This window comes from Vigna unguiculata, chromosome 4, assembly GCF_037176805.1.
Source record: "Vigna unguiculata cultivar grain cowpea cultivar isolate G323 ecotype 2 chromosome 4, ASM3717680v1, whole genome shotgun sequence".
NCBI lineage: Eukaryota > Viridiplantae > Streptophyta > Magnoliopsida > Fabales > Fabaceae > Vigna > Vigna unguiculata.
Genome location: NC_140795.1, coordinates 18,803,229 through 18,815,241, shown reverse-complemented (window position 1 = coordinate 18,815,241; position 12,013 = coordinate 18,803,229). Strand labels below are relative to the sequence as shown.

At 41.8% G+C, this 12,013-nt stretch overlaps 3 protein-coding genes across 3 annotated transcripts; 1 reads left to right on the top strand and 2 right to left on the bottom strand.

Annotated features, from left to right (window-relative positions):
• Positions 1–3,546: 3,546 nt before the first annotated feature.
• LOC146886897 (uncharacterized) lies at positions 3,547–4,248 on the bottom strand. The gene is made up of 2 exons (XM_085671924.1): positions 4,059–4,248; positions 3,547–3,911 (listed from the first exon to the last, which is right to left on the bottom strand). Exons 1-2 carry the CDS (start codon positions 4,246–4,248, stop codon positions 3,547–3,549), a joined length of 555 nt encoding a protein of 184 aa, XP_085528050.1.
• A 372-nt stretch (positions 4,249–4,620) lies between these two features.
• On the bottom strand, positions 4,621–5,300 carry LOC114172500 (uncharacterized). The gene is made up of 2 exons (XM_028056954.2): positions 5,172–5,300; positions 4,621–5,085 (listed from the first exon to the last, which is right to left on the bottom strand). Exons 1-2 carry the CDS (start codon positions 5,298–5,300, stop codon positions 4,621–4,623), a joined length of 594 nt encoding a protein of 197 aa, XP_027912755.2.
• A 4,246-nt stretch (positions 5,301–9,546) lies between these two features.
• On the top strand, positions 9,547–11,656 carry LOC114172499 (GTP 3',8-cyclase-like). Its single transcript, XM_028056953.1, has 4 exons — positions 9,547–9,564; positions 10,002–10,622; positions 10,817–10,984; positions 11,603–11,656. The coding sequence occupies exons 1-4, from the start codon at positions 9,547–9,549 to the stop codon at positions 11,654–11,656; spliced, it is 861 nt and encodes a 286-aa protein (XP_027912754.1).
• Positions 11,657–12,013: the final 357 nt, after the last annotated feature.

Here is a 12,013-nt window from a genome sequence, read left to right as displayed (position 1 = left end):
TAACACAAATATCATGTATAATTAACAATTCATATAATTCATGCTTTCCAATTCATACCCAATCCAATAAAATGTCATTTCCATTTCAAATGTACATATTAATCATGCTATCATCACACAACCCTTCCAGTAAGGCATTTGAGTCAAATAAAGAAGCCACATATCGGTGAACCACTCAATAACAACATCAAAACTCGCCCGCTGTCTCGCTCAAGCCAACAGGGCTCGCTCAGGCGAGAGGGACCCTCTCGCTCAGGCGAGGGCGCGACGAGGGAACAGGGAACCATGCGAGGTCTCGCTCAGGCGAGTCCCTTCTCGCCTAGGTGAGAGCACTCCTCGCTCAAAAAGAACGCGCGTCGCCTAGGCGACAAATCACGCAACAAAAACCTGGGCGAGCCTCTGATATTCTCGCCTAGGCAAGAGTAGCTCGCTTGGGCGAGAAAACCAGTACTCACCACTGTTTTCTCATACAGCAACCAAGACCACGAATCAAATCATGCTTTAACTCGATCCAAAACGGACACAACACCAACCAATCTATACAGACACGAAAAGACGTCCAAAACAGCGGAAAAACACAAATAACAGAAGGTCCTAGCTTCCCTTACCTGGAAAACAAGCTAGCGGGACACTCCAACACGAACATAGTGAACACGACGGCCCTAATGATGGCCAATGAGGTGGAGCAGGAGCTGGGTTTGAGTTGGCTCGAAGAAGGTTCAGAGTAAACCCTAGCGGAGCGTTCCGTACGAGAGGCGCAAAGGTGATGGCTGATTCTTCTACAAGAGTGAAAAGTGCAAATTAGGGAAACTAGGAATGGTTTTTAACCTTTGGGCCAACCCTCAGGCCCAACAGACGCAAGGCAACCCTTAAAATACTAGGGCAGGAAATATTGGGCCTTATATTCTCCCCAACAAGAAAATTTTCGTCCTCGAAAATAAAGACTCACCAGGTGAACAGATGTGGATGTGATTTTCTCATGTCCTCCTCTAACTCCCAAGTCGAGTCACCCGCCCTCTGATCCCAGATGCTTTAACTAGGCAGACCTCCTTTCCTCGACGTTCCTCAACTTTGCTATCCTCTAGAGCGATGGGTGGTACTTCCACTGTGAGGTCTTCCCTGATATGTATATCCTCGGCTTCCAACACATGAGTCAGGTCAAATACGTACTTCCTTAACTGTGAGACGTGAAATACTAGGTAAAGGTTTACCAACTGAGGGGGTAAAGTTATCTCATAAGCCACTGACCCAATCCTCCTCGTGATCTGATATGGGCCAAGGAACTTAGGAGAAAGTTTCCTTGAGCGGAGAGTCCTTCCCACACCAGTGGTTCGGGTCACCCTCAAGAACACATGATTGTCAGCTGCGAACTCCAAAGGCCTCCTCCTACGGTCTGCATAGGCCTTCTGCCTACTCTGAGATGCCTGTATTCTGTTCCTCACCATTCTCACTTTTTTGGTGGTCTGCTCCAAGAATTCTAGTCCAACCAACACCGCTTCTCCATCCTGATACATAGAGAGCCTCATATGGTGCCATGTCAATGCTCGCATGAAAATTATTGTTGTAGGTGAACTCTATCAAGGGTAACACCTCATCCCAAGCCCCTAAATGATCCAATATACACGTCTGCAGTAAGTCTTCAAGTGACTGAATGATCCTCTCCGATTGGCCATCAGTCTGGGGATGGTAGGCTGAGCTCATAGTCAACTTGGTCCCCAAAGCCTCTTGTAAGGTCTGTCAAAACCGGGATGTAAATCGTGGGTCTCTGTCGGAAACTATGCTCGAAGGTACACCATGCAACCTCACGATCTCCTTGACGTACAGTTGGGCCAACTTGGCCATGGACATCCTCAAGTTCATCGCCAAGAAGTGGGCACTCTTGGTCAATCGATCCACTATCACCCAGATGGTGTCATGTCCTCTAAAAGTCCGTGGAAGATGAGTCACGAAGTCCATGGAGATGCTGTCCCATTTCCATACTGGTATCTCCAAAGGCTGTAGAATCCCACCGAGCCTCTGATGCTCCACCTTCGCCTTCTGGCACGTTAAACATGCTGACACGAACTGAGCCACATCTTTCTTCATCCCTTGCTACCAAAAGGTTTCCTTGAGATCCTGGTACATCTTAGTTATGCCAGGATGCAGACTAAGATGACTCTTATGTCCTTCCTTAAGAATTAACCGTTTTACCCCCGTATCATCAGGTATACATACTCTGCCCTGGAACCTCAGTATGCCATCATCACCCAAAGCAAAGTCTTTGGTTTCATCTGATCCAAGTTGTTCTCTAACCTTGTTCAAATTGGCATCCAATAACTGCCTCTCCCTGACTGAGTCCAAGAAGTCACTACATATAGTAAAGGTAGCCTCATGTCTCTGAATTTCTCCAGTAGTTCCACCTCCTTAATCATGAGATGTGCAGTCTTCCTACTCAGGGCATTTGCTACCACGTTTTCCTTCCCCAGATGATACAACAGTTCGAAGTCATAGTCTTTAAGGAACTCCATCCACCTCCTCTGCCTTATATTCAGCTCTTTCTGATCGAATAGGTACTTGAGGCTCTTATGATCGCTGAACACCCGGAACTGTGCACCATAAAGATAATGCCTCCAAATCTTTAAGGCAAAAACTATAGCGACCAACTCCAGGTCATAAGTGGGATAGTTACGCTCATGCACCTTAAGTTGTCTCGAAGCATACGCTACTGCCTTATTCTCTTGCATTAACACACAGCCGAGCCCAAGGTGAGAGGCATCACAATAGACCTCAAAAGGTTTCCCCACGTCTGGGATTACTAGTATCGGTGCGCTGGTCAACCTTCTCTTAAGCTCCTGGAAACTCTCCTCACACTTGTCCGTCCAAGTGAAGGGTTGGTCCTTCCGAGTAAGAAGTGTCAGGGGTGCCACTATCTTGGAGAATCCCTCTATGAATCTCTTATAGTAGCCCGCCAACCCCACAAAACTCCTGATCTCTATGGCAGACTTAGGGCTTTCCTACTTTACCACTGCTTCGACCTTCGCTAGGTCCACTGCAATCCCCTGGGCGGATATCACATGCCAAAAACTGAACTTCACCCATACAGAATTCACACTTGGACAACTTGGCGTACAATTGCTTCTCTCTCAAAACACCAAGCACCAACCTCAGGTGTTCTGCATGATCCTCCTGAGTTCTGGAATAGATAAGGATGTCGTCTATGAAGACTACAACAAACTTATCTAGGAAATGCCAGAAGATCATGTTCATGTAGTCGATGAACACCGCCAGAGCGTTGGTCACCCCAAAAGGCATAACCACATACTCGTAGTGGCCATACCTGGACTTGAAGGCCGTCTTCTGTACATCATCGGCCTTTACCAAAATCTGATGGTATCCCGACCGCAGATCAATCTTCGAGAACACTGATGACCCATGTAGTTGATCCATCAAGTCATCTATCCTCGGAAGGGAGTACTTATTCTTGATCGTCATTTTGTTCAACTGCCAGTAGTCCACACACATACGTGAACTTCCGTCTTTCTTCTTCACCAACAACACTGGTGCTCCCTAAGGCGAAGTGCTGGGTTGGATAAATTGCTTCACCATCAGTTCCTCTATCTGTTTCTTAAGTTCAACCAACTCTGCTGGAGCCATGCGGTATGGAGTCATCGACACCGGACCCGTCCCCGATACTAGATCAATAGAGAACTCCACCTCTCTGTGAGGAGGTAGCCCTGACACTTCCTCTGGGAATACATCCCCGAACTCCTGCACTACTGGTTTGGCAGACTCCATCTTTCCTCTTTCCACCTCTAGATGCGTGAAGATCACAAAGCATTGTGCACCACCTCGCAGTTCCTTCAGAACCCCTTGGGATGATAACAACTCAGACTCCTTCGAGTTTGGGAATAACAATCTCTTCTCTCGGCAATCTATAAGAATGCGATTGGCAGAGAGCCAATCCATCCCTAGGATTACCTCCAACTCCTGTAGAGGTAGGCAGATTAGGTTCACTTTGTACCTGCGTCCCTCTACCTCCACTGGACACCTCGCACACAAGGATGACGTCTTGACCAAACCCGACGCCGGGGTAGACACCGCAAGCTCACACTGTAGCTCGCACACCGGCAGACCCAACCGTTCCACACATGCATTTGACACAAAATAGTGTGTCACTCCAGAATCATATAGCACACAACAAGCTTTCCCAACTATCAAACAATGGCCTATAACAAGGTTACCTGAGCCTGCAGCCTCCGCTCCGGTCATGGCGTACACTCTGTCGGTCGCCTGAGGCCTGTTGCCTCTGTGCCTTTGCTGGTTCTGTGTAGGAGCCTGTACTGGAGGTCGCATCACTGTTCTAGCAAGGGTGGGGCAGTCCCTCCCAAAGTGGCCCTCCTTGCCACAATTGTTGCACTTCTTGAAGCCTGCAAGCTGGGGGCAGACATTCCTCTTGTGCGGTCCCCCACACTGGTAGCACTGAATCCTGTTCTACTGGGAAAAAGACTCCCTAGACCCCTGAGACTGGAAATAGGGCCTAGTGTAGGGCTTCCTCCTCTACTCGTGCCTGTGCCTGGACCCAGATGGTCCTCCCACTCTCTGCTGGGATGAGTGTTGAGTTTCCACCTCTACCTTCATCTTCTACATGACCCTTGCCTTCTCCACCAAGGCGGCAAAATCCTTGATGGATAGCGGTGTCACCATCAAACGAAGGTCTCCACGGAGGCCGTTCTCGAACTTCTGGCATCGCCACTCTTCGTCTAGTGGCATGGTGTAGAAACAGCTGAGGTACTTGAACTTTTCTGCATACTCAGTCACCGACTTGCTTCCCTGGGCCAACTGTAAAAATTCTACCTCTTTAGCGTATTTGACGTTGTCAGGGAAGTACTCGGAGAGGAACTTCCTCCTGAAGACGTCCCAAGTAACTGGCTCCTGTCTCTCCTCCATAATAGACTTCATGCTGACCCACCAGTGCTCAGCCTCACCCTTGAGCATGTACACTACGAACGCCAGTCTACTCTCCTTTGGGCACATCTTGGCATCAAATATCCTCTCCAGGTCTTTCAGCCACTGGTCTGCTGCGTCTAGACTGGTCTTGCCTCTAAGCTTCACTGAGTGGTGTTTCAGAAAGTCCTCCAGACTCCACTCCCTGGCCGTAGGTCGTGGCTCCGGGCCAAAAGTAGGGGCACTACCCTGTTCTCCTCCAACTGGCGGAAGGCCTCCATATGCTGCCTGTGAGCATCTTCAGCAGCCGCCCTGACAGCCTCCATTTGCTGCATCACCAGCTGCTGCTGTTCAAGCGCTGCCGCTTGTCGTTGCATTGATGCTTCATGTTATTGCATCATTGCCGTACTATGCTGCATCATAGTAGCTACCATTGCTTCAATCGCTCTGGCGATATCTGGCACATCGCCCTAGGAAGATTGCGGAGTTCTACGGGATGGTGCCATAGTTCACTGGCACACAGGAAAACACTTGATTAGACTTGATAAGACAGGAATTAGCAAAAAATACCCAGAACGACACAGAGAAAACTAAGTGGACACCCAAGTCCACAGACCTAAGGGTTGACCGCTCTGTTACCATAAATGTAACATCCCAAAAACTGAATAACCTCAATTGATAAAACATCACATACATGAATATTCAGAGGGTACGAGGTTTAGGGTAGAAAGTATACAATACGTCAAATATACCCGGATTACAAGAAAAGGGCCCCATGGCCCAACCATAAATGTATTGAAAAGAACACAATTAAAGATACTAGGTCTTGTTCGGACAAGAAAACATAAATAATAAAATCCTCCAGTAATGGGCCCCACAGTGGGCCCAACACCTGTCCAATCCATTAAGCTGCAGCATTCTTATTACCATCACTACTGCCAGGGGTTCTCACATCTGCTCACATCAACAAGGTTGATGATCATTGCAAAGGAAGAGACCACGCATAACACACAAGCAAGTGAAAGGGTAAGCTAGCGAAGAAGTCATTATATCAGGCACTCAACATACCATTCCACATTCAAACACACATAGCAGACACCCACATATGCAGTACCCATTCATATAAAACCCTAAGATTTAGCTATCCGGATACGTAACTGAGGAACCACCACATGGTAATGAAATTATGACCTAGCAATGAGGCGTCACCGCGAGGCCTTCACGAAATTATACCCTTACAGGAGGCACCACCACGTGACCTTCATGGAATTACGCCCCGGCCCTTAGGCAACACCACGACCCCCCATGGAATTACGTCCTTTTGTCGAGGCACCACCAGGGACTCCCCTTAAGAGGGTCCATGGAATTACGTCCAATCGATGAGACGCCACTAAGATCTCTCACTACAAGAGTCATGGAATTATGCCCTACCCATACTTTAAACATGTTCCACCCACCAATCAAGAATTTCCCATAACACAAATATCATGTACAATTAACAATTCATACAATTCATGCTTTCCAATTCATACCCAATCAAATAACATGCCATTTCCATTTCAAATGTACATATTAATCATGCTATCATCACACAACCCTTCCAGTAAGGCATTTGAGTCAGATAAACAAGCCACATATCGGTGAACCACTCAATAACAACATCAAAACCTGCCCGCTGTCTCGCTCAAGCCAACAGGGCTCGCTCAGGTGAGAGGGACCCTCTCGCTCAAGCGAGTCCCATCTCGCCTAGGCGAGGGCACAACGAGGGAACAGGGAACCCTGCGAGGTCTCGCTCAGGCGAGTCCCTTCTCACCTAGGCGAGAGCACTCCTCGCTCAAATAGAACGCGCGTCGCCTAGGCGACAAATCACGTAACATAAACCTGGGCGAGCCTCTGATAATCTCGCCTAGGCGAGACTACCTCGCTTGGGCGAAAAAACCAGTACTCGCCACTGTTTTCTCAAACAGCAGCCAAGACCACGAACCAAATCATGCTTTAACTCGATCCAAAATGGACACAACACCAACCAATCCATACAGACACGAAAAGATGTCCAAAACAGCGGAAAAACATAAATAACAGAAGGTCCTAGCTTCCCTTACCTGGAAAACAAGCTAGCGGGACACTCCGATACGAACACAGTGAACACGGCGGTCCTAAGGATGGCTAAAGAGGTGAAGCAGGAGCTGGGTTTGAGTTGGCTCGAAGAAGGTTCAGAGTAAACCCTAGCGGAGCGTTCTGTACGAGAGGCGCAAAGGTGATGACTGATTCTTCTGCAAGAGTGAAAAGTGCAGATTAGGGCAACTAGGAATGGTTTTTAACCTTTGGGCCAACCCTCAGGCCCAACAGACGCAAGGCAACCCTTAAAATGCTAGGGCAGGAAAAATTGGGCCTTACAACAACTTCAACAAATAAGAATGATTCTCCAACAATAAGGAATTAATTTTTTCTGATGTGGAATATGGATCTAAGCTGCAACCACAAAGCATACTAAGAAAAAATTCTACCAAACCATAGCCATGATACCACTTGTTGGGAAAAATGCATTATCAATTAAGAATATTACTGTATTTATCCATGAGAATCACTTTACTAATAGAGAAATAAGATAAAAAAAATATTATACACAAATATAACATGGAAACCTAAAATCGGAGAAAAAACACAACCATTGTCTAATGACAACTAGAGAATAACACTATGTGAAAATTTGTACAACACATAGACTACTCTCTTATGCCTTTTGATTCCAAGTACACACACACACTCTCCAAAACAAGAATTTAACAAAACCTCACAACATTTTACTACAAGAGTATAAGAAAAGTCAAATACAAACTTAAAATGTCTTTAACTAAGACAAAGAACATCATGGACTTAAAGCCCATTGTATAACCACTAACACCCACTCCCTAATTTATATTAGGCGATGTGAGACTTCTCAAGACCAAGACATATTATTTTCATCGGTCTAACAAGTTCTATATACGAAATTTGTAAAATATAAGATAATAAAATTAAAAAAAAACATATTGTATTTGAAAAATTGAAATAGTAGCACAAAGACTTGTTAAATAAATGTGCATTGATAGTGATTTAGTAATTTTTAAAGTTAAAAATTAAACAAAATTATAATATAAAATTAAAACAAAGATTTGGAACTAAGGTTATATATAATGAAAAATTAAACTATTAAAATTATGACAAAAATATTTAATAACCAAAATTACGGATTTTTTTATAATATACCAAACAAAATAAAATAACAAAAATTCTCATCCGTTAAGTTTACCTTTATCAAAGCCAGTGGATGCGATTAACTTTCCCATCGTGGGGAGATATGATTAAAGCTTCGATCACCATTATAATTCATATATTTTCCTTAATTTGCAATCGTTATTTCAGATTTTTTTTTTCTCCCCTACAAGTTCACTAAATTCAAATACATTTTTATAAATAATTTTTCAATTCACAATTCAATTTAAGCACTTGTAAAGAGTGAATGGGATAAGTCACAACAAGTTTAGTCAGAAATAAGTTAACTCAATTCTTATTTTTTGATAAATTAAAAATTTTGTAACTTGATTTAACCCAACAATTAAATGGATTGACTTACTTAAAAAATATTTTTTAATTTATTTTATATATTTATTATATTATAATTAAAATAAATTTAATTTCTTAGATTAAATATATTTATAATTCTAAATTTAAATGTAAAATTAAAATTTCTCTATAGTTGGTGAGTTCGATTCGAATTTGCGATAAGTTGGATTGATTTAGGATTGTGAATACATTCTAACCTCTATTTACAACAACCTTTCAATAAATTTACATAATTACACAATTAATATTTTATGACAATAGTTAAATGAAAATCAATTCATAATTAATTTTCTATGATAATAGTTAATTGAAAAACTAATTCAAATAATTAAGTTTCAAAATCCAATTAAATCAACAATTACATCCTTAGTTGAAAACTACCATATACTTCCACATCTTAAAAAATCTCGAAAAGATAATTTGTGTGTGGTGGATATCTAAAACTGGAACCAACTAATCCCTTAGGAAAAAAAAAATGTTTGGGGTCATATGGCCCTTAAGAAAAATAATTTTTTAATAGTGTGGATAGAATATAATATATTACAATGGAGTCGGCACATTGCACTTTCGGGTCTCTTTGCCACAGTGTCTGTCACCTTACCCTTCAGAACAAACATGACAACATCTCAAAACTTCCTCTTACCTTGTATATATAGATACATATGTTATGAGTCTCTGGTGTCCCAGACAAAAATTATTAAAAAAGAGAAAAACTTTTCCAACCCCAACTCAATATTTTGTCCAAATTCATTGTTTCAGCGTCAACCATGAGGCGACACTTATCAAAATTCTTTCACTACCCAATTGGGTTTAACCTATCAAATTCCTTTCCGGTGAGACCCCTCTCTCTCTCTCGGTTTGTTTAGCTTATTCTTTTGGTGATGTAACTGGTCAATCAAGTTGGTTGTAATGGATTGAAAATTGACGTTTTGGAACACATCTATGAAGTTAACTGAATCGTTCATGCCATGTCAAATTTCGGGTATAAACTTATAATTTCCCTGTTCTATCAGGATCATGGAAAACCCCCTCATTGTACTTCAATTCAGTTTCTTTTTTTATCGAATGCTCACTTCAATGATAAGTTATAGTGATACCCATTTACATGCAGATGAGAACTGTTATTTTATTTCTTGTCCTAAGAGTACTGGTTAGCCTGTGCTAGATTCATGTTTGTGTGTTAATCTGGGGTGTGGTGGTACTAATATATGTGCAAATTCAGTAATAAACTTGTACTCCTCCTCTGGTTCTACCAACCTAGAAAATGCAAAAATCAATCACTTAGTTGTTCCATTTTAATATAAATTAAGTTTTTACCGTATGCGTACTTGAAGGATTAAATATTGATACCCAGATGATTATTTTTTGTTGTTTAAGAATTTATTAATCTGGGGTTTTGGTGGAGTTTATATGTGTTCAAATTTTGTTTATGAAAATGTGGCTGGCATGTGACACTAATTTTCTTGAAGCAGTTGAAATGTGATGTGAGTTCGTTCTATGCTGCCAATAGTATTCGTCAAGGTTTGTTCGGTGGACACTTGAATGAATGTGCCACAAGAGCTTTGGCCACTACATCTTGTGCTTCGGTGTCTGAAGATCTGCCAAAGGATAATTCCGTCTCTGATATGTTGGTAGATTCATTTGGAAGGCTTCACACATACTTGAGAATATCTGTAACAGAGAGGTGCAATTTAAGGTGTCAGTATTGTATGCCAGCAGAAGGTGTGGAACTCACTCCTAGCCCTCAAATTTTGACAAAAACTGAGATTCTACGATTGGCAAATCTGTTTGTAAGCTCTGGGGTAACTAAAATACGTTTGACGGGTGGGGAACCAACTGTTAGAAAGGATATTGAAGACATATGTTTGGAATTATCAAACTTGAAGGGACTGAGAACATTGTCCATGACTACCAATGGTATTGCTTTAACGAGAAAACTTCCAAGGCTGAAAGATTGTGGGCTTACTTCCCTCAACATTAGTGTAGACACTTTGGTACCTGCAAAGTTTGAGTTTATGACCAGACGCAGAGGGCATGAAAAAGTTATGAATTCAATTAATGCTGCCATAGACCTTGGATTTAATCTAGTTAAGGTATTTCTTGGTTACATATCATTACTTTTTGCTAGTGTTTCTCATTGATCACCTTCCCATGAGCAGCTACCCTTTTGCTCAAATTCATTAAGTTAATCAAATGAATTTTTCAACAAGGGTGCATAACCTCAGGTAAATTTCATGTCACTGATGGATGAATTTTAAGGTATCTTTGATGTTTCTCTGCATTTCAGGTCAATTGTGTTGTAATGCGAGGATTCAATGATGATGAGATCTGTGATTTTGTTGAGCTGACCCGGGACAAGCCAATTGATATTCGCTTTATAGAGTTCATGCCTTTTGATGGGAATGTTTGGAATGTCAAGAAACTTGTACCCTACTCAGAAATGTTGGATACAGTGGTAAGGTAGAATTCAGACTGGAGGCCTAACTTTTATACTATGCTTGTCCCCTAAACCTGGTGATGGTAATTGGGCGAAAATCTGTGATGTCACTTCTATTTGAATACTTAATGTTTTTGGTGAATCTGTAACGCTAAACTTGATGATAGTATATGAAGTCTGGATGCTTAGTACGACATGAGTACGTACAACTACAGGAATACGATGATCTTTTTGAAATTTAGGATATGCTATGTTTTGGATTCTTAGCAAAACATTATAGATGCATAATATCGGTGAAGAAAGAGAGAGTGGGGGTAATTTCTCATTAATTCATGATTATGATGATCGCAATTTAATTTAAAAAATTGATATGAATGGAGAAGTATCAGTATTTGACATGGGAACAAACACCTTGATGTTTCCATTTTGAGTATCAGGGCATCGTAGATCATATTAATTGCAGGCCTTCTAAATGTACCGGTAAATGAATTAGATAGTTTGGTGATGAGGGTGAAGGACTCGGGATTAAGAAATTGGTATTTAAGGCCTATAAATTTTTTGGCAAGTAAAATCAAGACTTTCTATGCAAACTTTTAGCAGTCTTGTTTTTTAAGGAGTGTGACTGATTTCTTGCAGTTAGCTGTTTCAATGGCTGAGTATGGTTCTGGGAGTTGTTTACTTTTGGATTAGTACTTTGAAACTGTGATGTCTACTGTCAGTTCTGAATTCTTGATATGGTACATACTCGATAATGGGGAAAAGGGAAACTATCTGCCAACTCATAATAGAAAAACATAACTTCAAATATTTGTTTACAAAGATTGAAGTTCCCTGCAGAAAGTGGATTCCTGTAGTGAATCTTGATATTTGTCTGTAAATGGAAGATTTGATACACATTAGGACATGGTCTTTGCGAACATTAAAATATGGCTCTACCTCATACAATATTTTGGATTGAACATGCACTGTCTTGCCCCTTCTTTCCATTGCACATGCTATTTCATTTGATATTCTATTTATTTGATTACTTGTAATTGATTTTTTAGG

Excerpts from the sequence above, each read along its gene's own strand:
- LOC146886897 (XM_085671924.1), bottom strand. The coding sequence starts at position 4,248 with ATGACCGGAGCGGAGGCTGCAGGCTCAGGTAACCTTGTTATAGGCCAT. Across the intron at positions 3,912-4,058 it reads GGTGTCTACCCCGGCGTCGG|ATTGCCGAGAGAAGAGATTG; the intron begins GTTTGGTCAAGA and ends GCATTCTTATAG.
- LOC114172499 (XM_028056953.1), top strand. Across the intron at positions 10,623-10,816 it reads TTGGATTTAATCTAGTTAAG|GTCAATTGTGTTGTAATGCG; the intron begins GTATTTCTTGGT and ends TCTGCATTTCAG. Across the intron at positions 10,985-11,602 it reads CAGAAATGTTGGATACAGTG|TTAGCTGTTTCAATGGCTGA; the intron begins GTAAGGTAGAAT and ends GATTTCTTGCAG.
- LOC114172500 (XM_028056954.2), bottom strand. The coding sequence starts at position 5,300 with ATGCAACGACAAGCGGCAGCGCTTGAACAGCAGCAGCTGGTGATGCAG. Across the intron at positions 5,086-5,171 it reads GCCAGTTGGAGGAGAACAGG|CTTAGAGGCAAGACCAGTCT; the intron begins GTAGTGCCCCTA and ends CACTCAGTGAAG.